General features: G+C 50.2%; 1 protein-coding gene across 9 annotated transcripts in view; it reads left to right on the top strand.

Annotated features, from left to right (window-relative positions):
- Nucleotides 1-14,103: 14,103 nt before the first annotated feature.
- The window catches only part of MPRIP (myosin phosphatase Rho interacting protein), a 150,764-nt gene continuing 141,342 nt past the window's right edge, over nt 14,104-23,525 (top strand). For 2 of the 9 annotated variants that reach the window (XM_064582082.1, XM_045889691.3), the window contains exon 1: nt 14,106-14,760. In XM_064582082.1, the coding sequence (XP_064438152.1) occupies nt 14,638-14,760 (123 nt within the window). In that variant the 5' untranslated portion in view covers nt 14,106-14,637. Of the gene's footprint in view, nt 14,761-23,525 lie in introns of all 9 variants that reach the window. The other 7 variants (XM_054511009.2, XM_054511011.2, XM_045889692.3 and 4 more) reach the window with 5 other exon arrangements.

The following is a 23,525-nucleotide window of genomic DNA, read 5'->3' as shown; positions in this document are numbered from 1 at the left end:
CCAGCCCAGCATCTGGCACGTGGAGTACTTAGTAAATATTTGTGGAATAAATGTGTCAAGACTTGTGGTGTCAATCTTTCATTATTGATAATAGCTATAGCTAACACCAAGGATGAATACTTCCTCGGGGCCAGGCATGGCGCTCAGTGCTTTATGCCCCATTGTGCCCCCCGAGAACCCCGTTGTTCCAGGAGTGGTCTCCTGGGTACTGGGGGATGATGGCCCAGCGAGGCAGGAAAGGGGCCTAACCAAGGCCACCCAGCTCAGAAGGAGCAGCAAGATGTAGGCTCAGCTCCAGAACCTATATTGCTTTTTTCATAGGTCTTCATCTTTTAGAATAATCATGTCCTATAACTTCCATGCCACCAAGTGTGTAAACCGGAACTGTACAGCTCAATGAACACATGCATGCACTTGTGTGACCACAGCCTGCACCAAGCCCCAGAGCACGACCAGCAGCCTGGCGGGCTGCCCTTGCCCCTGCAGTGCCCTTGTCTACCAGAGGCAGCTGCTGGTCTTTTCACTTGTCTCTTCTGAGTAGTATGTTCTCTTTTGTGTCCAGCTCCTTGCGCTCAACATTGTCTCTGAGCTTCTTGTTGCACTCGTCAGTCATTTATTTTTTTTAATGTTGAGTGTGGATGGGTGTGTGAATATACTATGGTGTGAATCACCCCATTCCTGCCCCCCGTTCTTGGCTATTACAATTAAAGCCACGGTGAACATTTTTGTACATTTCTCTTGGTGGACATAAGTGCCCATTTCTGTTGGGTTGATGGCCGGGAGTGGAATGACTCAGATGCTGGGCACATCTCTGTTTAGTTGTAGATGTTCTACTAAACGGTTTTTCAAAATGCTTGCACCAACTGGAGCCTGCACTTCTAACCAGCATGGTCCACTGTGTCCTGTGGTCATTCTGGACCAGGGCCTCTGGAAGGATAGGTGATTTTGATGTGGTCTCTTACGTGCAAGGAACTTATAATCAAGGAGAAGAGATGACTGTCCCGCACCAATGGCCACTATGCAAATTAGACACTAAGGGCCAAAGGTACTCTTCACTAGCACATAATACTTTATAGTTTGCATCTAGAACTTCATTTCCCTCTCATCACGAACAGCCTGCTGGGGCTTGGGGGGTAGGTATCATGACGCCCCTCCCTTTGCAGATGAAGAAATGAGACTTGTCCAAGGGCACAGGCAAGAGTGGAAAATCCCAGGGTCTCTGAGCCCTACCATGTGGTTCCCGAGTGAGATCTGGTGTCCCTCACACTTCTGCGAGCTGTTTGGGGTTCTGTGGAAGAGCAAGGAAGGTCTCGGGGCACCTGGGTGGCTCAAGCGGTTGGGCGTCTGACTCTTGATTTCAGCTCAGATTGTGATTTCAGGGTCGTGAAATGGAGCCCTGTGTCAGGTTCTGTGCTCAGTGTGGAGTCTGCTTGAGATTCTCTTTCTCTCTCTCCCTCTGCCCCTCCCAATGCTCGTGCTCTCTCTCTCTCTCAAAAAAAAAAAAAAAAAAAGAGCAAGGAAGGTCTGGGGCCACATTGGGTGTGAGTCCTGGCTCTCTTGCTCACTGTGAACTTGGGCAAGTTACCGAGGCCTCAGTTTCCCCATCTGTAAAATGGGGGTGATGACGACTTTCTCCTCAGAGAGTTGCATGAGGATTAAATGAGTTAGTGCTAGAACAGTTCAGGCACTGGGTGTTCTAGATGTTATTTCGATAACATGTATTCCTTTTTCGCTCTCTTATTATAGAAGTCGTACTTGTGTGTGCAGTTGAAAGGTCAGATAGTGATGGGGACTCTGGTCCTCATTCCTGGAGCTGCTCAGACATCACTGGGAGGAAGGATCCAGCTTTCTTTCAACCCTTTCCCCAGCCTCCCTCTCAGCCCAGACAGTCCCACCTCCGGGTGGGGCCAGTCAGGAAGGAATCCTGGTGGATCGCTCACAGCCCCATTCTTCAGAGAGGCTGCCCAAATCCCCAGCTGCTGGAAGCCCAGGGCATAGCCAAGTGCATGCAGGAGGGCAGTTCTGCCTTCCCTGTGACTGTGGAGCCACATGCATGCCCGGGGCCCGGGGCCCCTTGCCTTAGCTGTGTGACTCTGACTTGCACCCCTGAGCACCCCAGCCAGTGCCCTTGAGCAGCGGTCTTCCCTGAGGATTCAGGTGGGTGGCGGTGCCTGGGTGGGGCTCGGCAGGAAGCGGAGGCCTGAGGATGAACGGAGAGCTGTCACGTGGAAAAGGCAGCATGCCTGCAGCCTCACCCAGCCTCGGCCCCTCCTGCGTCCTCACGAGGTCTCTGGAGCGCAGGACAGCTACAAGGTACCTGCACAGTGACCTTCCCTCGGCCAGCTTCAGTTCCCGGATCAGCCAATGGGGGTGCAGACTCCAGCCTCCGAGAGCCATCGGTGGCGCGGGGAGAGCAGGCTGTAAGCTGCGTGGCCCCCAGCAAGCTTTGTAGAAACAGTGGCCACCAGATGATGCTCCCCTGGGCCTCCCATTCATTCTGGAAGCCTCGCAGGAGCCTCTACCATGTGCTAGGCATGGTTTCGGACTCAGGGTCCAGAAGGAGACGAGATGAACAAGAGCCCTGCCCTTATGGAGAGGACATTCTAGCGCAGGAGACAAACAAACCAAACTCCAGGGTGACAATGCCCATTAGTGGAGACGGAGTTCCGGGGGAAGAACATTCCAGCAGAGAGAGGGACAAGAGCAAATATCCTGAGGAAGAAGGAACTTCGACCATTAGGGGGCAGACCACGGGGCGCCTGGGTGGCTCAGTCGTTAAGCGTCTGCCTTCGGCTCAGGTCATGATCCCAGGGTCCTGGAATCGAGCCCCGCATCGGGCTCCCTGCTTGGCGGGAAGCCTGCTTCTCCCTCTCCCACTCCCCCTGCTTGTGTTCCCTCTCTCGCTGTGTCTCTCTCTTCAAATAAATAAATAAAATCTTTAAAAAAAAAAAAAAAAAAGAAGAGCAGACCAGTCTAGGGAGTGGGTTCCCCATGTCATTCATCCTCAGGGCCCTTGGGGTTCCCCTCCACTAGCAACGCACAGCTATGCTATCAGCTTCCTTTAGAAAGGTAGCTCTTCCTAACATCGAACCAAGTCCCTCCCAGCGCAACTAAAGCCTAAGCCGTCTCTTTCAGGGCCCCCTGGAACCAGAGCAAGCTGGTTCCTCCTGCCTCCTCCTCACCAGCTCCAAGATAAGCATCACCGTGGGGAAAGTTAATGAAACACCAATGACCTAAAGCATCTTCCCACGAACCCAAGGCAACAGATGGGCCTATCTTATCAGCTCCAGGATGCAGTGAGAGGGTCAAAATCCTGGAAAAGAGAGTGGGCCTGGGGCACTGAGTGAAGCCTGGGGAACTGGTCTGAGAGCTCCGTATAGGGACTGGAGCCTGTGGGGGAGGGGAAACAGGTGGGTGGTACTAATGAATGTGTTCAAATCAGTGCCCGTAACCAAAAGGAGAGAAGAAAAGGGAGCTTAGGAATCAAGCAAACTTAGCTTCAGGTATAGCTTGGTCTAGCACTCTGAGTTCTGGGTAATGGCTGGTGGCTCTCCTCCTCTCCCTTTATCACTCAAATTGCAGTCACCTTTCTCTCTGTGACACGATGGCATTCTCTCTAGGTCTCCCTCCTTCCATTCTTGCCACCCCCGCCCCCATGAATCCATTTTCTATACATTTTAAAAACCATGTCACTCCCGTGCTTAAACCCCTGCCATGGCATCCTGATGGCCTTAAAATAAAACAGAAACTCCTTATCAAGGCCCCAAAGGCTCCTGTTAACCCCCCGACCCCGTCTCGCTGTCCTCTCTCCTCACTGTTCTTCTGTCCCTTGAACACACCATGGTCATTCCTATGTCCCAGACTTTGCACCTGCTGTCGCCTCCTGGCACATTGTTGTATGGCCTCCTTCTCATTAGGACAGCTCAGATGTCACTGTCCTCATCCTCCAACCCCGCAGCCCCTCTATTCACTCTCTAGATCAGCTCCGTCTGGTAGGATTGTCTTCAATGATGAAAATGTCCTCTCTCTGTGTGGCCCAGCACCGTACCCCCCAACCCCAAGTGTCTGCTGAGCACCTGAAATGTGGCTACTGAGGTTGACGAATTTTTAATTTTACTTAATTGAAACTTAAATGTGGCTAGTGAGTACTGTACCAGGCAGAGCAACTCTAATCACAAAGCATACTTTTATTTCCTCTCCTTTAGCATGATTTGACATTATCTCCTTTGTTTATTGTCTGTCTCTAGGGTATAAGTTCCAGGAGGGTAAGGACCATGTCTGTCTTGTCCACTGTTGTATCCCCAGGGCTCAGAACTGGGCCTGGCTATAGTCGGTGCTCAACATATACTTGTTGAATGAATGAATGAATGAATGAATGAATGAATGAATCCTATGGGCTGTGAATTCTGGAGCTACCCAGTTCTCTGAAGGCAATGCTAGTTCTGCCTGGGACTTGCTGGGTGACCTTAGGTCAGGATCTTGCTTTCTCTGGGCTCAGTGTCTTCGTCTATAAAACAGGGGATTGGCCTAGAGGGTTTCCAAGGGCCCCTGTGGCCTTAAGGCTCTGAGGTTTCCTGTTTCTTTTACTCTGCCCAAGCTGCCTCTTTGGTTCCCCACCCCTCCCCCCAACCTCCCAAGCTACTTCATAGGAAGGATGACCAGACAGGCTTCCTGTACCAGGAGCCTGTGTTTGGGGAGTGATCAAATCAGGCTGGGCTGCACTCATCTCCTATAAACAAATGGGCTTCAGGCAGTACTTGTGCAAGATGATGAAGTGGTAGCAGGCTGGGAGGGCTCTGTCCTGGATCAAAGACTCCGGCAGGCCAAGGGCAAGGGAGGAGCCAGGCCAAGGCAGGCTGGCGGCTGCCTTGTGTGTGCGCACCGGGAGTGGACTCTGGGGTCCTCCACGCCTGGCCCCTGCGGCTGGTCCACCCTTGCCCTTCTCACCCTGTGGTTGGGACTCAGGGATCGGCAGGGGGTACCTGGACCCCATGTGCTTCTTACGGCAACTTTTTTTTTTTTTAAAGATTTTATTTATTTATTTGACAGAGAGAGACACAGCGAGAGAGGGAACACAAGCAGGGGGAGTGGGAGAGGGAGAAGCAGGCTCCCTGCAGAGCAGGGAGCCCGATGTGGGACTCGATCCCAGGACCCTGGGATCATGACCTGAGCCGAAGGCAGTCGCTCAACCGACTGAGTCACCCAGGCGCCCAACTTACGGCAACTTTTAAGAACCAGGCACAGGGAATTGAGAAGCTGGCACTGATTATGAGTGACTCTAACCCTGACCCCCAGCCCCCAGCATCCCGCACTCACACACACTCACACACCCATGCACGCATATATATCAGCCAAACACAACACACAGCTACAGATGCTGAAATGTCCTCACACAGAGGCGTGGACACATGCACACAGCACACGTGTAAGCTAACACGATTCAGCTGAACAGAGGGGACATCCCTCCCCCCACCCCACCCCGCCGCAGCGCAAACACAGAACGGTGGGCCTCAGGGTCAGCCAGAGAGCGGCTGCTCACAAACACACAGAAACACGGGCCATCACCTTACACCTGCAACAGATGCAAAGATGCATGCATCTGCACAACACACATGCAGTCGTGGGCACGCGGATGAACATGCCAACACCACGGCCGTGCCTATATACACCCCCGAAGATAGTCAGCCTCACCTGGGCATGCACGGACACGGACGCCCAAGGAGATGCTATATCCAGAACACGCGTGCACACATGCACACCCACGGACTGGTTGCCCACGCTTTGACCTGGTGAACCCGAGGGTCAGAACCCAGGCATGCAGGCACTGAGCAAACCTCCACCCCCCGGCCTGGCCGCACGCAGGCCTGCAGGCCCTGGTGCAGACGGTGAGGCCAAGGCAGGGGCAGCCCAGCCGCTGACCTGTGTTTTTCTGCCTCTTCTCCTTGGCCGTGTGACCCTGGAGGACCCTTTCCCGCAGCTGAGCGGGCCCTGGACATTTGTGTAACAACCTGGATGGTGGTTTCCTTTGGAAAACAAGAGGATCTGTCAAGACCCGTTCCGAGTCCTGTAGGACGGCAACTGGCTGGGGCCACGAACCCACTGTCCATTTCAGAAGGACTGTGCACAGTCCGGCTCGCCCAAATCACTGTGGTCCTTACTTGCCTGGCCCCTGGAGCCTGCAGCCTTGGCAGTATATGCTTCCAGACTTTTGTTTTCCTGCCTGTGTGCGCATGTGCTTGGGTATCCACTCATGCATATACATGAGTTAGCAAATTTTTTTTTCAAAAATGGGCTCATTCGGCAGAAACTGAATGAGACCATACACAGACTTCCCCTTAACATATCATAAATACATTTCAATGCTAATAAATATTTACCTTCTGTTTCTTTAAGAACATAATATTAAATATTTTAACGATTTTAGATTTACAGCAAAGACAGCAACAGAGTTCCCAGATACTCTTCACCTAGCTTCCCCTCATGTGAACATCTTATTTATATAACCACAGCCCATTTGCCAAAACAGAGAAATTTACATTAGTAAAATATTATCAGCTACACTACGGACGTTGTTCGGATTTTGCCAATTCTTCCGCAACGGTCCTTTTTCTGTTCCAGGACCCCATCCAGGTCCCAGATGACATTCGGTCTAAGTCGTTTCCTTCAGCCCCTCTGGTCTGTGACAGTGAGTCTTGCCTTATATTTCACGACCTTGACAGTTTCGAAGGGCACTACTTGGGTATTTTGTAGAAATGCCCTCAGTTTGGGTTTGTCTGATGTTTTTCTTTTTCTTTTTTAAAGATTTTATTTATTTACTTGAGAGAGAGAATGAGATAGAGAGCATGAGAGGGGGGAGGGTCAGAGAGAGAGGCAGACTCCCTGCTGAGCAGGGAGCCCGACGTGGGACTCGATCCCAGGATCATGACCTGAGCCGAAGGCAGTCGCTTAACCAACTGAGCCACCCAGGCGCCCTGTCTGATGTTTTTCTTATGATGAGACCAGGGTTAGTGTTTGTGAGACAAGAGCACGGACGTGAGGTGCCTTTGCATTAGATCGGGGAATACCTGATAGCCATATGATTCATCACCGCTGATGTCAAGGAGCTGGATTGTTCCAGTGTAAAGAACCGTTCTCTCCCTCTGGACTCCATTCTGTAGGCGTCAGTCTTGAACTTCTCGCCACGCTCAGGGAGAGGGGGACAAAGTTCCACCCATTGAAGGGGGAGTAGCTACATTATTACAACCTGATTTTAAATGACAGGACATTTCATTTTATGGATCTGCCATCATTTACTTGGCCAGTACCCTAATGTCATTTATTTCTGTTGCTTTCGGTTTTTCCTTCTACCAGCAAAGCTGCAAAGGACAACACTGTGGCTCGACCTCAGATGCGACAAATATTTTTCAAGCAACCTTTCTGTAACAGGCACCGCACACTCAGGTGAACAGTATCTGTGTACCTCATTCATTTTGTTTTCTTGGAAGAAATTCATGGGTTGGCATTGCTGGGTCAAAAGATAAGCACATTTTTAAGGCTTTTGATAAGTATCACTAAACAAACCTCCAGGAAAAGTTGTGCCAGTCTACTGTCTAGATTGACATTTTTTTTCTTTTTCAAAGTTTTTTTCCTTAAAAGAAGTCATATTTTTATGAGATAACTGGAGATTACTCGTTGGACATTTGGTGATATTAAAGAATTATTGGTTTAGGGTTTTTTTTTTTTTTTAGGTGTGATAATGGTATTGTGGTTACTTTTTTAAAAAAATATTCCTTATCTTTAGAGGCATGTGTTGAAGTATTTATGCAAGAAATGATATGAGTTGGGGATTTGCTTCAGTATAACATGGGAGGGGAGGAGTGAATGGGATTTACCTGAAATGGGACTTGTCTTGAGTTGATTGTTGAAGCTGCATGATTGGCAGGCCGGCCTTCAACATACGACTCTCTCTATATTAGTAAAAAGCCAAAAGGTTGTTTAAAAAGTTGTTACAGACCATTGGGGGCGCCTGGCTGGCTCAGATGGTTAAGCATCTGCCTTCAGCTCAGGTCATGATCCCAGGGTCCTGGGGTCGAGCCCCACATCGGCTCCCTTCCTCTCCTGTTCCCCCTGCTTGGGCTCTCTCACTCTCTCTGCCACATAAATAAATAAAATCTTAAAAAAAAAAAGAGTTTTTACAGACCATATAAAGTGATAGCTTAGGTGAGAATCCTCATTCTTTTATCTCCTATGGTTAGTTTCAACAGTTTGGTGTATGCGCTTCTAGATCTTTTCTATGCCAATAACGACTATGTATATCGCAGATACATATATCCTTAAAACAGGAATGAGTTATCGCTGCACACACCATTTTCCCACTAGCATTTAAACCTCACCGTATTTTGCAGATGGTTGGCAACTTCAAAACTCTCTCATTCCTTAATAGCTTGGTGGCACTCCCCTGTATCAAAGAACCATAATTTATTTATCTGATCCTTTAATGGAGGGCAGCTGGCGCATCTCCAAACTTCTGCTCTTAAGAACAATGATGCAGTGAACATCCTTGCACAGAATGTATCTTTGTGGATCTACGTGAGTAATTCTACAAGCTGTCTTTCTAGAGGTGGAATCATTAGGTCAAAGGGTGTGCATATTTAAAATTTTAGTAGAATGACTAAATTGCCCTGTGGTGGACTTGTAGGTCCAATGTCTGCCAGTCTGTCCCAGTACATACCTGAGAACTCTTGTCACTGGGGGCCCGCAGTAGAAAAGCACCACTGGAAGAGGTCTCCAAGATCTCCCGATCTTGCTTCCAAGGTCGCCACCTGAGCCTCCTCATCTGTAAACTGGGAGTAATATGAATCCCACGTGGCAATCAGGGAAGGGCCAGGAGGCTTTCCTTGAAGGGGCATCTGCACCTTTTTAATTCAAGTGTATGTTCATTTGGGGTGGCTTTGGGGAGACTGATGGAGGATGGGGGAGGGTACAAAGTCCCCCAGTAGGCACCACTGGGCACTGCCAGAGCTAACTTCAAACGGTGATAGTTGGGTTTAGTGGGGTTATACGTGGTGGATCCCCAGCACCCAGCACAGAGCCCGGTACACTCTCAGGGCTCCACGGTCACAAATTCCCTAAGAGCTGACATGATGGCTGACAGGGGCTAGACCAGGACCAGGAAGACTGACTCTTTTGAAAGACTGGCCAGGACGGGGATGCTCAAGCAACAGGAAAAGAGGGGATCCAAGAGAGATGGACGAATCTGGTCTACCATCAGGTACGGTAAATACAGTTTTCTTAGAACAGAGCCATAGTCCTTCATTTAAGTTTTGTCTATGAATGACTCCACGTGACAATGGTAGAGTTGAGCAGTTCCAACAGAGACCGCAAAGCCTAAAACATTCACTAACTGGCTCTTTACAGAAAAAATTTGCCAACCCCTGCATAGGGGTTGTAGGCATAATAATACATGCTGATGGTTTTTAAGCACTTACTGTGTTTCAGGCACCATTCTGAACATGTCACGTATATTAATTTTTTCAGTCCTCATAGTAAACCTATGAAGTAGACACTGTTTGTGGTAGTGAGTCTCAAAGATGGCCCCAGTGAACCACAGCTCCCGGGATTCATGCCCTTGTGTGGTTTCCTCCCACAAGTCTGGGGCAGTCTTGCGCTGACTAATAGGACACAGACGTGATGGTATACCAGTGCCAGGTCGAGGCTTTAAGATGACTGGGAGCTTCTACTTCTTCCCTCTTGGAACACTTTGGGGGACCCAGAGATGGCCCTGAAGAGACATGGGGAAAGGCCATGGGGAAGAGGGGAGGCTCAGAGACTGGAAGAGTCGGGAGTGGCCCAGATGGCCTGGTTTGGGGGGTTACACTCAAGCCTCCAGAGGACCCAAACTAGTCACCATTTGACTGCACTTGCATGAAACATCCCCAGGCAAGACCAGCAGAACTGCTCGCTGAGCCCAGGGAGCCCACAGAACTGTGAGAGGCAGTAAAATGGGGGTGGGTGGTTTTACGCAGCAACAACCCCCTGAGACATGACCTGTACTGGGACTGAGCCCAAAGCCTTTTCCTCTCCACAGTTACCCCGCATGGACACTGGGATTCCCCCACAGAACCCTTCCAGATGCCGATTAAATCAGAATATCTGGGAATGAAGTTTCAGAGTAGGTATTTTTTAAATCTTGCAGGATTTGCAAAACATGGCACCATCCGCCATTTCCAAAACTTGCCTAGAGACAAGAAGGGCCTGGCACACTTATTTAAAAAACAGATTCCTGAGCTCCAACAGATACACTGATTCAGAATTTCCATGGGAGGGCCCTGGTCAGCTGCAGAGTTAACGTGTTCCCCCAGGTAAATCTTATTATCAACTTGAAGAGAAAAAGGGAGAGAGAGGAGCCAACTCCAGGCAGTTGCTTGTTGAGTTAAATGTGACACCAAACAACACAGCTATCCCCCTCTTGGGTGTCCCCAGCAGAAATGAGTACTTACGTCTGCCAAAAGGCACGCATGAGGATGTCCCTAAAAGCTTTCTTCATAATGTCCCAAACTGGAAACCTCCCCAGGGGCCGTCCAGGGGAGCATGGCTAGATGGACTGTAGCAGAACCACACAACGGACTACAGGGTGGCGGCGAGAAAGCATGGAGTGCTGATAGACACCACAACACTGGTGCATCTCCCAGACCTACTGCTGAGTGTGAAAAGCCAGACATAGACTGTTCAGGTGCTATCTGTATTCAGTTCAAGGACAGACCAGACTGAGCTGTGGTGATAGGGATCCAATAGCGGGTACTTCTGTGTTTGTGTTTATGTGTGGGAGGGAGGCTTTAGAGCTTGATGGGGCGAAGATACGTGTGTGTGTGTTCTGCTCCCTCCTAGGATGACATGCACATAGCAGGACGTATGGAGCCCACTTGAGAGGCCTTTGCTTGCTTGCTCCTTTGGTTAGTGCTTATTTGAGATATACATTATACATTGAGATGTATACAATAAAATGAGCACATCTTAAGTGTACAGCCCAGTGAACATTCACACATTTACATTGAGTATTTGGCCTTGTGCAAAGTGTTCTTCCAGGCTCCTGGAAATGGAAGCCAAGGCTACTTAAGACACAGATCCTGTTTGTGAGGGTTTTATAATCTGGGGTGGGATATTTGACAATACAAGACAGCAGAGTAAGTTTTCATTCATTCACTCAGCATGTGTTTTGTGAGCACCTACTATGTGCCAGGCACTGAAGTCAGCCCAGGAAATGCAGCAGTGACCAAGATCCGGCCCTGCCCTCATCGGGCTCAGAGTCTACTTGTTGAGTTTTGGAGCAGAGCACGATGAATGGCTAAATACACTTATTCCGATTCTTAAATATTTCCTGAATTCATTCTGATCTTCTCCCACGGACCCTGGCCTACTCCAGGCCCCTACTGTCTCTACTCTCTGGGCTTAGAGTAGTTTTCTGGCCTGCTGTGTTTCCAGTCTTCCACCTCTGACTCATTCTCCAGGCCAACAGCCCCTATTTAAGTGCTCAATCTAAAAATTTCAGTTAATGGTTCCCCGTGTTAATGGTGTCAACCTGTGTGGGCTTGAATCCTCACTGAGAGGGTCTATATTATGACCACAGCCACATTCTTTAAATGCCCTGAGCCTCATGTGTGCTTTCTGTAAAATGGAGATAAAATAGTAATAACGATAAACAAAACACCACCACCACCGCCGCCTATCTCCCTGAGGAGGTTGAGCTTTAATCTGTCATAACAGGTATTCATACAGCAGGTGCTGAACCTTCGCTGCACCCCTTGTTTCTCCTGCTTCTCTGCACGACCCAGTAATGTCGAGGTGCTTCTATGCATGGACACACCCTTTGCTTTCAAGGCCCCGAGCTCACAGTGCTTCTTCTGTCTGGAATGCCTTCCCTCTACCTTCTCCTGGCTGGGTCCTAACTCAGCTCGGGACTCAGCCCAGGCCCTACCTCTTCCAAGTAGCCCTCCCATAAGCAGCATATGGAGCTGAGTGCCCTTGTCTGGACCCCCATGACACCCTGGATTGAATTTGTCCGTTTGCCTCCTGTTTCTATTTGTCTCCACTTGCTCAAGTGTGAGCTCCTTCCGGGCAGGCCTGAATCAAAGGCTTCTTTATGCCCCCAGCTGCGGACCCTTCCTGCTCAAGGCAGACGCTGGATGTGTCCACGGACTTGAGCAGAACATGCCAAGCGCTTTCTTAAGGCAAGTGGCCTTTGATTTGGCCTTGAGGCATGGATAGGACTTTAAAAACTTATTTGAAAACAAAGTGTACATGCACACAATACCAAATCCAAGAGGAACAAAAAGGCTTACAGTGATAATTAAAAGTAGGTCACCTCTCAACCACCCAGCACGCCTCCCCAGAGGCCATCATTGGTATCAGTTTCTGAGTACTCTGTGCAGGCAAGAATGGTCTCTCCTCCCCTACACACACACTTTTTTTATTTCACAAAAATTTAAACCAACAGAAAAGTTACAAGAATAGTGCGATAAACACTCTTTGCCTAGATTCACCAATTAACATTTGGCCACATCATGCAAGATATTTCACAAGCATTATATCATGTAATGCTCACAACAACCATATAATCATGCCAATTTTGTAGATGAGGTAACTGGGGCAGCAGGCAGGTGAAGGGACTTGCCCAAGGCCACAGAGCTAGCAGGGGTGGAGCTGGGCTTCCCCCTTAGGCTGCCACAGGACTTTGATCCACCTTCCTTCTGCTTGCATTGGAGAAAAGCATTTTCTCACACTAAGTTGAAATCCACCTCCCTGGGATATTCACCAGATGATCAGTGGAAAAGTACACAGCTCTGGAAGCATTTGCTACTTCTCCTAAAACCTTCCCATTCCCTAAGCAACAGCTGCTGTCGCTGCTGTTAACACGTGCTTCAATGTCACCTCCTCTGCGAGGGCTGGGTTAGCTCACCCCACTGTTTAAAAACTCCCGTGGTCTACTCCTGGCTGCCAGCAGAATGACATTTACACTCCTGAGCTTGGAATCCAAGGCCCTGGGTGATCTGGCCCCATGAATCCCTTTAGCCTCATCCTTCCTGCTCCTTCTTCCTCTAACCTCCACCTCCAGCCCCTCTCAACCTCTCACCATCTGCTTAAGTTTCCCCTCCTCCTCGAAGCCATCCCTAATTTCCCCAAAGAGTGCATTTCCCCCTTTCTGGGCTCCTGAATCTTCTGCCTGTATCTCCTTTACAGTCTTCTCCAGGCGGTTTTTTGGTCATGAGACTGGATGGCGGAGGATTGGAGTGACAGTTCGGCCCCTCCTGCACAAATTACTTCAGAAGTCTGAGCCTTAATTTCCTCAAACACATAATGGGGGAAAGAATGCCTACCTCAGTACCTGGCATAGAGTCAGCCTTCACTGATCTCCCATAATAGAAGTGACAGCTCTTCAAGGCTGACATCCCTTAGTCATCCCTTGAAACTCTACCTCTTATTTCTTAACTTCTCTGAGCCTCAGTTTCCTCATATGTAAAATGGGGATGATGATGGAGAGGCTGTGAAACTTTAATGAGCTAATGAGTATCACGCACTGGAAACAGTATCTAGTCCGTATTAATAGTGCTATGACCACTACCTCGCGGGGGGTGGGGGCGGGACTGGCACACAGTAGGTGCTAGATGAATCCGCTCAGAGCTGGGCTCGGGTGTCGGGAAAGGGCGCGGGAAGGCGAGGTTGGAAGTGAGAGAGAGGTTTGTAGAGCCAGCCGGGAGGTCGGCTCCGCCCCTTCCCCCGTGGGCCCCCGCCCCAGCCCCTGCAGCTGTCAGGACCCAGCCAGTTTCGGCGCCAGTCCACCAAACCTGAACGTCCCATCCCGGCGCCCCCACCTTCCCGCGCCTACACAAGTTACCTTGCGCCCGGCTGCCCTTTGTCCCCACCCCCGATTTCCATTGGCCAAAGGGTTTCTTTGTTAGCTGGAGCGCGCCCCTCCCATTGGCCGGCAGGGCTGCCGATCGCGTGGAGGGCGCGGCCCCGCCCCGCGCGCTGCCCCTATCCCTCCCTCCTCCCCCGCCCGCCCGCCCACCGCGCGCCCGCCCGCGCGTCCGCCCCGCCCGCCCCGCCCCGCCCCGGGAGTGCGCGAGGCGCTCCGCTACCATTTGCTGCGGCCGCTGGGCGCCGAGGGCAGCAGGGCCGGCGGGGACCGACCCCGGGGACCGGCAACGACCCGGCGCCTGGAAGCGGCCCGGAGCGCGGGGAGGCAGCGGGCCCGGGAGGCCGCGTCCATGGGCCCGCGGCGGCCGGGCGGCGGCTGTGCGGGCGGGCGGCGGGGACCGCGCGCTCTGTGAGGGCCCGGGCGCGGGGCTCGGCGCCGAGGTGCCCCGGCGCGCCCTGCAGCGCCGCGCCGTCGTGCGAGGAGAGGCCCGGCCCGCACCCCGGCGCCCGCGAGGCCGCCCTGACCGCCGGGGGCGCGCTCCGGCCGCGGCCCGGCCTGCGTCCGCGGCCCGGCTGTGAGGCGGCCGGCCGGCGGGGGCATGCCGCGGCGCCCGCGCTGAGCCCGGCCTGAGCCCGCCCGAGCCCGCCGTGCATGGTGCCGCCGCCCGCCAGCCGCCGTCCGCCGTCCGCCGCGGAGCGCGCGCCGGGCCGCGCCTCCGGGCCTGTGCCGCCGCCGCGCCGACCATGTCGGCGGCCAAGGAGAACCCGTGCAGGAAATTCCAGGCCAACATCTTCAACAAGAGCAAGTGTCAGAACTGCTTTAAGCCCCGCGAGTCGCACCTCCTCAACGACGAGGACTTGACGCAGGTGAGCGGGCGGGGGCCCCGGGGCCGACCGGGAGGTGAGACCCGGGCCCGCGCGGGGCGGCCCCCGACCCCCGGCGGCCCCCTCGGGCTGGAGGTTTGCCGGCGCGCGGTCGCCCCGCTGGGTGTTGCAAGCCGTCGTCCGAGGCGGGCGAGAGGGCCTGGCCGGGGGCGCTGGCCGCCTCCCCCCGGTCCTGACGCCCGTGAGACCACCATCCTGCTGGGAAAGGAGAGCGGACGTTACCCAGTTCCCGAGGCGGGCGGGGGTGGGGGTGCCTCTGAAGGCTCCCGGGGAAGATAAAAACGGAGCAGAAAAATGTACGTGGGTCCTGGGGAGGGCAGTGAGGATGGGGATGGGGGAGGGAGGGAGCGGGAAGTGTATTGATAGAGCCGGGACAAAGGGAAAATCCTCAAGTATGCCGAAAAATAACATCCTTTCCCGTTCCCATAGCCCTGCCGTGTGATTCATGCTTTTTGGGTGACTCAAAAATGCCTGGTTTTTCTTAGGAGGAACAAAGCGCTTGGGGATTGCTTGCTGCTTCGTAGTACCCCCCATAGAGTCCGTTTTAGGACCCGACTCAGACTTGTCCACCCAGAGTGGCCAAGGGTGCAGGACTGTCCGGGTGGACCGTGGGCTTCCCTCTCATCAGACCCAGTTTGCCCGTTTTCTAAATCATTGTCACTGTCAGTGATGGGAGAGGTGAATGGTCCTGAAGTCGGGGGAGGAGGGTCTTGCTCTTGAACTTAAACTGGAGGGCTTTTTGTTGATGGGAGAGCTGGGGGGTCCTCTCCCCACCCTTTCTCCCAGCTCTCTGGTCGCTTGGCAAGGAATAAGGAGACCTGTGGGCCTTCAGGAAAGTCCGTTCACTTCTCCTGGCCTTATCTGTCATATGAGGCTGTTGGACAGTTTAGTAGCTCCCAAACCTGCATCAGAGTCACAGTCTAAAAATACAGAGTCCTAGGGCCCCATTACTGAAGTGATACAGGAGATGAGGAATTTGTTTTGTAACAGTTCCCTAAGAAGTTGGACTGCAATCTGCACTGGCCTTTGGGAGCCCCTGAACTGGTTGCTGTCTGAGCCCCCGGATCCCAACGATTCTCTGGAACACTTGGAGGTCCTTGGGCCATGCAGATTCCTTGGATTTCCTGACCAAGCCCTGAATACAGCCCCTTGGGATGTGTCTGTGCCCCTTCTTGCCTCTCCCCCAGTTTTAGTCTTCTTCAGAGCTTTCTCTCATCCCCCCGCCCCCCCAATGAGGCCAGGGGAGCTCCCTTCACATTCCAGTCCAGTGTGACCTAGTTGTAGCCACTCCTTTTGCAGAAGAACCCTTTAGATGGAAAACATTGCTTTGAAGTGTACGGCCTCGCTGTTTTTAATGCTACTTAAGTACTCACAGGGTTTGAATTGTTTACATGGCAGACCAGAGTAGGGTGGCAGGGCAGGGGTTATGGCCTGAGACATGTTGTCTTCCTCTGTGATCAGAATCCCAACAGCCAGGAAAAGACTCCTTTCATCTAAAACCAGAAGCTTAACCGGAGCATCAAGGCTGCAGTCATAGATTTTTGGGATGAAGGGCCAATCAGTTTGGGAGCGTAGAACTCACTTTCCTGGTAAGGTGTTCTGGGTTGGGCTTTTCAGGGACACTTTCTCTTCTCAACTGGATGCCTTTTTTGGGGGAAGCAGTTTATGTGGTGATGAGGGCCTTGGACGAGGAGGCAGGAGGAGACCTTTCTTCTGTCTTCGCTGTCACTTTCAGCTGTGTGACCTTGAGTAAGTCCCTTTGCCTTTGTAGAGTTTCTTTTTCTTTTCTGTAAATTGGGAGTAGGAATCCCTGGGTTACCTCTCTCACCCTGTGAAAAGCAAGGAATAGTATCTTATTAAACTCTTTTCTCTTACAAGTTAACAGACAAACAAAAATCACCCACAGAATAGTAAACTTGGATTTAGGAAGTTTATGGGCTTGGTAAGGGTTGTTCTGAGAGAGTTTCCTGGTTATTCCAGGCAACTGCCAAAATTCGTACATGGGATATTTACACCTCATCAGGACTGTGTTCTGATTCTTAGGCTTAGATAAACTGGAATGGGATCTGCATATTTCAGTCCAATCTGTTAAATTTTCTTTAAAAAATCTGTTGATTATTAATTGGATCAAGAGAGAATGTTGCAGATTTAAAGTACGTTATTCTTCAACTTTATTCACAGTTAATTGTGGATTTTAAATAGGCCTGAGTCTTCCAGGACACAACTGGGATGGTAGTTTCTGAAATAATGAGTGGGGTTATTTGTGCCGGGAGAGATTAGGCCAGCATTCTACCTCCTGGGATCTTTCAGGAAGAAACTGCTCTTGAAAAGAGAAGGAGGGAGACTCAGGGCTGTTGCCAACAGCTTTAGCTGCTGCTCTCAGCTTCCGGCCTCCCCCAGCTTTACTCTCATCCTCTTGGCTCCATTAGAAAACCTCAGCCAATTGGTTCCCATCACTCTCCCCCAAGGCCCTGCTTCCTGCTGCCCCTCCCTGCCCTGAGCTTATTTTAGACCTTCAAGGCTGGAAGATAGATCAGTGATCATTGAGGCCACCCCCTCTTTAAGGCGTTTATCCTTCAGTCCTGTGCATTTCTTTACGTGCATGTGGACTTGAATACACAGTTAAAACCTTTACTTAACCCAGACTATATATGCATTGGCTCTGCAACGTATTTTTTCCTGCTTAATGACATGTCTTACAGCTCTTTTCATGGTGCGACATATAACTATTCCAAAATTGTTTTGCAAATTGTGCCATCAGGGATGTACCAGATTGTCACCATTCCCTTACTGATGGACAGCAAGGTTACGTCTGGGTTTTGCTGTTACACACAGTGACTGCTTCAGCGAACAGTTTTCTAAATGCTTTTGGGTGAGTGTGTGCGTGCACGAATGCAAGTATTTCTCTGGGGGCAGATAGCTAAAAATAGAATGGCTGGGTTGACATCAAGCACATTGAATTTTTTTTTACAGATATCGCTAAATTGCCTTCCAAAAAAGGCTGTGTCGTACCTTTGCCAGGATTGGATATTGTCAGATGATTTAATTCTTTAATAATTTCCCTAGTTACCAGTGAGGTCAAGCCTCTTTTTACAATATTTATGGCATATGTTTTGTTTCTGGTGTAGACTGCGCATTCATACTGTTTGCCTGTTTTTCTGTTGGGTTAATTTCTTGCTCCCCACCCGCCACCCAGCTGGTTGATAGGAGCTTTCTGTCCACACTCAAGGTCAGGGGTCCACCGACTTTCTCTCTAAAAGGCCAGATAGTAAATATTTTAACCATGTGGGCCATATGATCTTTGTGGCAACTACACAGTTTTGCCATTGTAGTGTAAAAGCCATCATGCAAAGCCATTTAAGACAATACGTAAACTTAGGAGTATAGCTGTTTCTGATAAAACTGTATTTACAGAGTTACAGAGACAGGCAGCTAGTAGGGTTCAGCCTGTAAGCTCTAGTTTGCTGACCCCTGCTCTAGATCTTAATCTGAACCTGTCCTATATTGCACATATTTTCTCCCACGGTGTCCGTTCTAATGTTATGTATGGTCATTTCTCTTTTTCATATGGTAGTTTTAAGTAAGAATGCAGTTAAATTTCCATGTTTCTTTTTTAGTTTGTATTTTTAATCTAGTGATTATGAACGTCTTTTTTTCAAGATTATAAACTATTTTCTCATGTTTGTAGTTCCCTTATAGTTATTTTTATGCTTAACTTTCTAATGCATCCGAGTTTTGTCTCAGGAAAATAATTTCGGCATAAGAGTAGAAGCACTAAAAGATTGTCTTGAATAGTCCAGGTAAATTATGGTAAAGGTCTTCTCCAGGTCAGTGTTGGCCAGGACGGAAGGAGTCATCAGGCACTAGGGACAGGATATTCGTGGTTGATTGGAGGTGGGGATTGAGGAGACCTGGGTACCTTCACAAAGACTGAGAATAACAGAGAGTAGGTTTGTGGGGTAGGGAGGAGGTGGAGGTCTAGTGTGGTCCTTAGGTGGAATCACCGGTTCAGGCTTGCAGGTGGTTCGAGCTAGATGAGGGGTGTGGGGCTGGTAGGAATTCTGAAGTCGTGGGAGTGGGTGTAGTCAGTCACTCAGGAGGCCACATAGAGTGAAACGAGGGGGAGCCGGTGGGGAAGGGATGTGAATCAAGGGTTGGCGGTCAATGGGAGCAGAAGGTCTGGAGCCCAGGGTTCTTGGATCCCAGCCTTAGTGTGGGTTTCTGGGGTTCGTGGTGGGTATTGACCTGGTGTGATGTCTCATCCTCCTGCCAATTTGTACGACTTTAGGCATGCCTTTTGTGGAAGGAGTCACTGCATCTGAACTTAAGTTCTAGTTCCTTCTACTGCTGTTTTGTTGTGGGATCTTGGCTGGGTTGTTTTCTCTCCTCAGGCTTCGATGTTCCCATCTGGACCATGAGGAGTTTGGTCTTGATCTCTGCCGGGGCTCCTCCAGTCCTCCTTCATCTTTTCTGAGATCTCTCGGTCGAATTGTGCCCCTCGCTATGCGGCACTCCACTACCAGGGCTGCTTGGGGTCTTGGGGTGAGAGTCCCACACACAGAGGTGGGTGGGTCAGGACCTGGTCTCTGTGAATCATTTCATTGACTTTCCCTTTATCTCTGTGACATTCTTAGAAGTTCTAGGGCATGGAACTTCTTTATTTCACTTAACATTTATCTCATAAGCAATGGGGAGATTTCATGACCACTCTTTTGAGAAGATTTATGATTTACGCACATATTGGTAAATGGTTTGGCAGGGGCTATGTCATAAATCCCAGACCTTCCAAAATGGCCAACAAGCACAGGAAAAAACCGTCAGTATCATTAGTCATTAGGGAAATGCAGATCAAAACTACAGTGAGTTATTACTTCATACCCACTAGGAGGGCTATATTAAAAAAGGGAAGGTCGTAAGTGTTGGTGTGGATGTGGAGAAATTAGAACCCTCATGCATTGCTCATGGGAATGGAAAATGGTGCAACCACTGTGGAAAATAGTTTGGCATTTCTTCAGAAGAATTACCATATGACCCAGTAATTCCACTCCTAACATATATCCAAAATAATTGGGAACAAGTATTCAAACAAATACATTCATGCATGTTTGTAATAGTACTATTCATAATAGCCAAAAGGTAGCAGCAACCCAAATAGGCATCAGTAGATGAATGGATAAACAGATTGTGGTATATCCATATCACGGAATATTCAGTTATGAAAAGGGAATGAAGTACTGACCATCCTGCAATATGATGGAACCTCAGACACATATTAAGTGAAAAAATCAGGCACAAAGATGACATACTGTATGGTTCCATTTATATGAAATGTCCAGTATAGGTAGAGCCGTGGAAATGGAAGGCAGATTAGTGGTTACCAGGGTTCTTGGCGGGGGAGTGCCTGCTAATGGGATCAGGGTTCTCTTTGAGGGTGTCACGAGCAGTCTTAGAACTAGGTGGAGAAGCTGGTTGCATAACATCGTGAATGTACTAACCATCCCTGACTTGTTCATTTTAAAATGGTTAATTTTATGCTGTAGGACTTTTACCTCAGTTTTTAAAAATGAGTGTGCAAGAATCACTCACACACACACTCGCGCATCTCAAACCTGCCCTCTGCCCCTACTGTCATTGGAGGGGATATCTGATTGTATTTAGAGTCTAGACCAGGGGATTGACCACTTATTTCTTAAAGGGCCAGATAGTAAAAGCTTTAGGGTTTGTAGGCCAAAATCGAGGAGTTTATGAAGGTACTTACGTAATCATGTAGAAACGTAAAAGCTTGTCTTGGTTTTGGGACCTTAAAAGAAAAAAAAAAAAGCCAGGAGCTAGATTTGGCATATGGGTTAGACCAGCCCTGTCCAGTAGGACTATAACATGAGCCACTTTTATAATTAAAAATTTCCTACTTGCTACATTAGAAAAGCAAAAAGAGATAGATGAAATTACTTTTAATTATATCTTATTTAACCTCACATATCCAAAATACCATTTCCACACATAACGAAGTTATTATTTTACCTTTTCAGCACCTTTTGTTTCAGGCTGGCCACTTTCTGGGAGCTCAAGAGCCACACGTAGCTGGTGCCTACCATGTGGAACGGGGCTGCTTTGGTCGCAGCAGCCTGGCCCACCGCGGGGCCCTTGAGACCCTCAGAGGAAGTGCTGAGTGGAAGGGCTGTGCTTGTGGGTTTTTCCTCCTTCTTGGAGGTGTTGTGCAGACAGCCTGTGTTCAGAGGATTCCAGGAACGGTTCTCTCCTGCTGTTACTCCTGTTTGTGTCCTCTGCTTGGTGTCCTTGCCAACTCTTGGGGCTTCTTTCTTTGAACGTCCCATTTTCTTGCGGACTCCTTTTAGTGGTGTTTGAGGGCTCGGATCCGCACTCCTCCTCTAGAAGCAGGAGGAAGGAGGGTGCCGATAGGGCCTGTCCTGGAGGGAGGCATTGAGAGCCTGGGGGGCAGGCTGGCGTGCCCCCTCCAGGCACGTTGCTGGCTAGGGTGACTGCATTCTGACACAGCCCTTTGTGTTCGGGAGTGTTTTGCAGCTGTATTTCAGCTGCTTTTTTCCCCTGTGTTCTAGCCTGCTACTTGACCTTTCTCTCTGAGTTCTTTTTCCTTTGCCACACAGAAGGACTACAATCAAAGACCTATGTTCTATTCTTGGCACAGACATGCAGGGTGACCCAGGAAGGTCACTTAGTTCTCGGCGTCTCGGTTTTCCACCTATAAAGCTGATGCCCCCATTCTGTTTACAGAGAGTGGTCTACTAATGGAATGGATGGTAGGTGCTAGCCAGGCCTATGGGGGTTACTGAACCCCCTTTGTGGTAATTAATATTCCAGGAAGCGCGCTGACGGGCCTGTCCTGTGGGGAGTAGCCTTTGTTTGGGCTGTTTCCTGATTACTAGAACCCTGATGCTGTTTAGCTGAAATAAAGAAATTTGACTGGGAATGTTTATCTTTAAATTGTTCCCAAGCTGCCATTTAGTCTTGAAAGAGAGAAGAGAGCGTTGCAACCAGGGAAAAGAGACGAGAGAGAGGTAACATCCTATTGCCAACCATCCTAAGACTGGGGGGGGGAAGGAGGCACAAGACACGGTGAAGAGCACTGGATGCTAATTTAGAAGCATTTAACCTGAGAAAACAGGCTTTTCCTTTATGCTTGGCAACTCACGCTCCAAGCCTCCCTTTCCCATCTGAAATGACACAGTTGGACCAGGTCAGTAGTTTTCAGACTTGCACTAAATCACACAGCCTTCACTCGGAGGAATCTCATATGGAAATGCCATATGTGAAACAGAAAAAGTGACACGGTTCTGGGCGACATGAGGTTGGAGCCTGGACCTTGGCCTCTCAGCCACCTCTGCTTCCTGGCTATGGGGGCCCCAGTCATCTCTGAAGGCTGGGGGGGGCAGGTTTGAAACCTGCCCCAGACTTTGTGGTTCCTCATTTTAGCAGCGTAGGGTTTGGTGAGATGATCCAAGGATGATTTCACAGCTGCCCTGGCATGGGAGCCCTGAATGCCCGGCCCCACTGCTCTCTTTATATTATCACTTCCTTTGGGGGCAAGAGAGCCAGTGGGTTGATTCGCTGGCATTTTGTCTCTGGAGACTGGAACTGGAATCTTCCAAACCACTTGCTGGTTTTCTCCGTCAGGGTCATCCTAGTTCACATGAAACCACAGCCTGGTTTTTGCCTGGAGCCTGTAACCCTTCCAGCTCCTTTCTCCCCTCATGCTCAGCTTGGCGACTGCACCCTGTGCTGGATGGTGGCCTGCCCAGTCTTCGGGGCAGCTTGCAGCGAGAGTGAGCAGATGGGCGCGTCGAATCCTCTGGAGCCTCCATTGTGCTGCGTCACGTGCCATGTACCGTGATCCGTCTCGTTCCAGTCTTGTTAGGTGGGAAGGGCTGGTGGCAGCATGGGCCCCGGTAGAGAGGGGGATGTGGCGTTTCAGGGAGGTGGTACTGCCTGTCCGAGGTCACTGAGCTGCCTAGCAGTGGGGCTGGGACGTAGAACCTAGTTCCACACTGTTCCCTTGCCAGCCTTTGTGACACCGGAAGCCTGTCCTCCCTCCTCTTAGGAAGGCCGCTTGGACTTGTTCACCTGGTACTGTTTCTGTAGGAGGCTGGGCTTTTTTTTTTTTAATTAATTAATTTATTTTTTTAAGATTTTATTTATTTGCGAGAGAGAGAATGAGAGACAGAGAGCATGAGAAGGAGGAGGGTCAGAGGGAGAAGCAGACTCCCCGCCGAGCAGGGAGCCCGATGCAGGACTCGATCCCGGGACTCCAGGATCATGACCTGAGCCGAAGGCAGTCGCTTAACCGACTGAGCCACCCAGGCGCCCCTATGAGGCTGGGCTATTGCAAACAAAATCAAAGCTGTGTAATGGACTTCTACTTCCTAGCCCTGGGAGGAGGGGCCTGCAGGGGCCGGGTGATACCCCCCCCAGTAATTAAGCAAGTGACGGATTGTCCCCAGTTAACAGATGGAGCCCCTGAGACCCAGTTCAGTGACCTGCCTAGGTCACAGGAAAGCCAGTGTGGGTTTTTCCAAAGTTCTCTTTGACCTCCCTGTGTCTGATAAAAAGTGTTAACCTTTGCTATCAGAAACAGGGCCTTGCCCTGACATGGATTCCTTAGTAGCTGGGGTGCATGGAGGTACATGTGGGGAGGGCAGTGGTGCAGGACATTTCACAGGTCATCGTGTAGGCCCTAAAATCTTCTCGGCCTTAGGGTGGCCCCGTGTCCC

This window comes from Mirounga angustirostris, unplaced genomic scaffold, assembly GCF_029215605.1.
Source record: "Mirounga angustirostris isolate CCGP_5_RB_7025 unplaced genomic scaffold, mMirAng1.0.hap1 SCAF_17, whole genome shotgun sequence".
Classification (NCBI taxonomy): Eukaryota; Metazoa; Chordata; class Mammalia; order Carnivora; family Phocidae; genus Mirounga; species Mirounga angustirostris.
The sequence above is the reverse complement of the archived record's forward strand: the minus strand, read 5'-3'. Positions and strand labels throughout refer to the sequence as shown.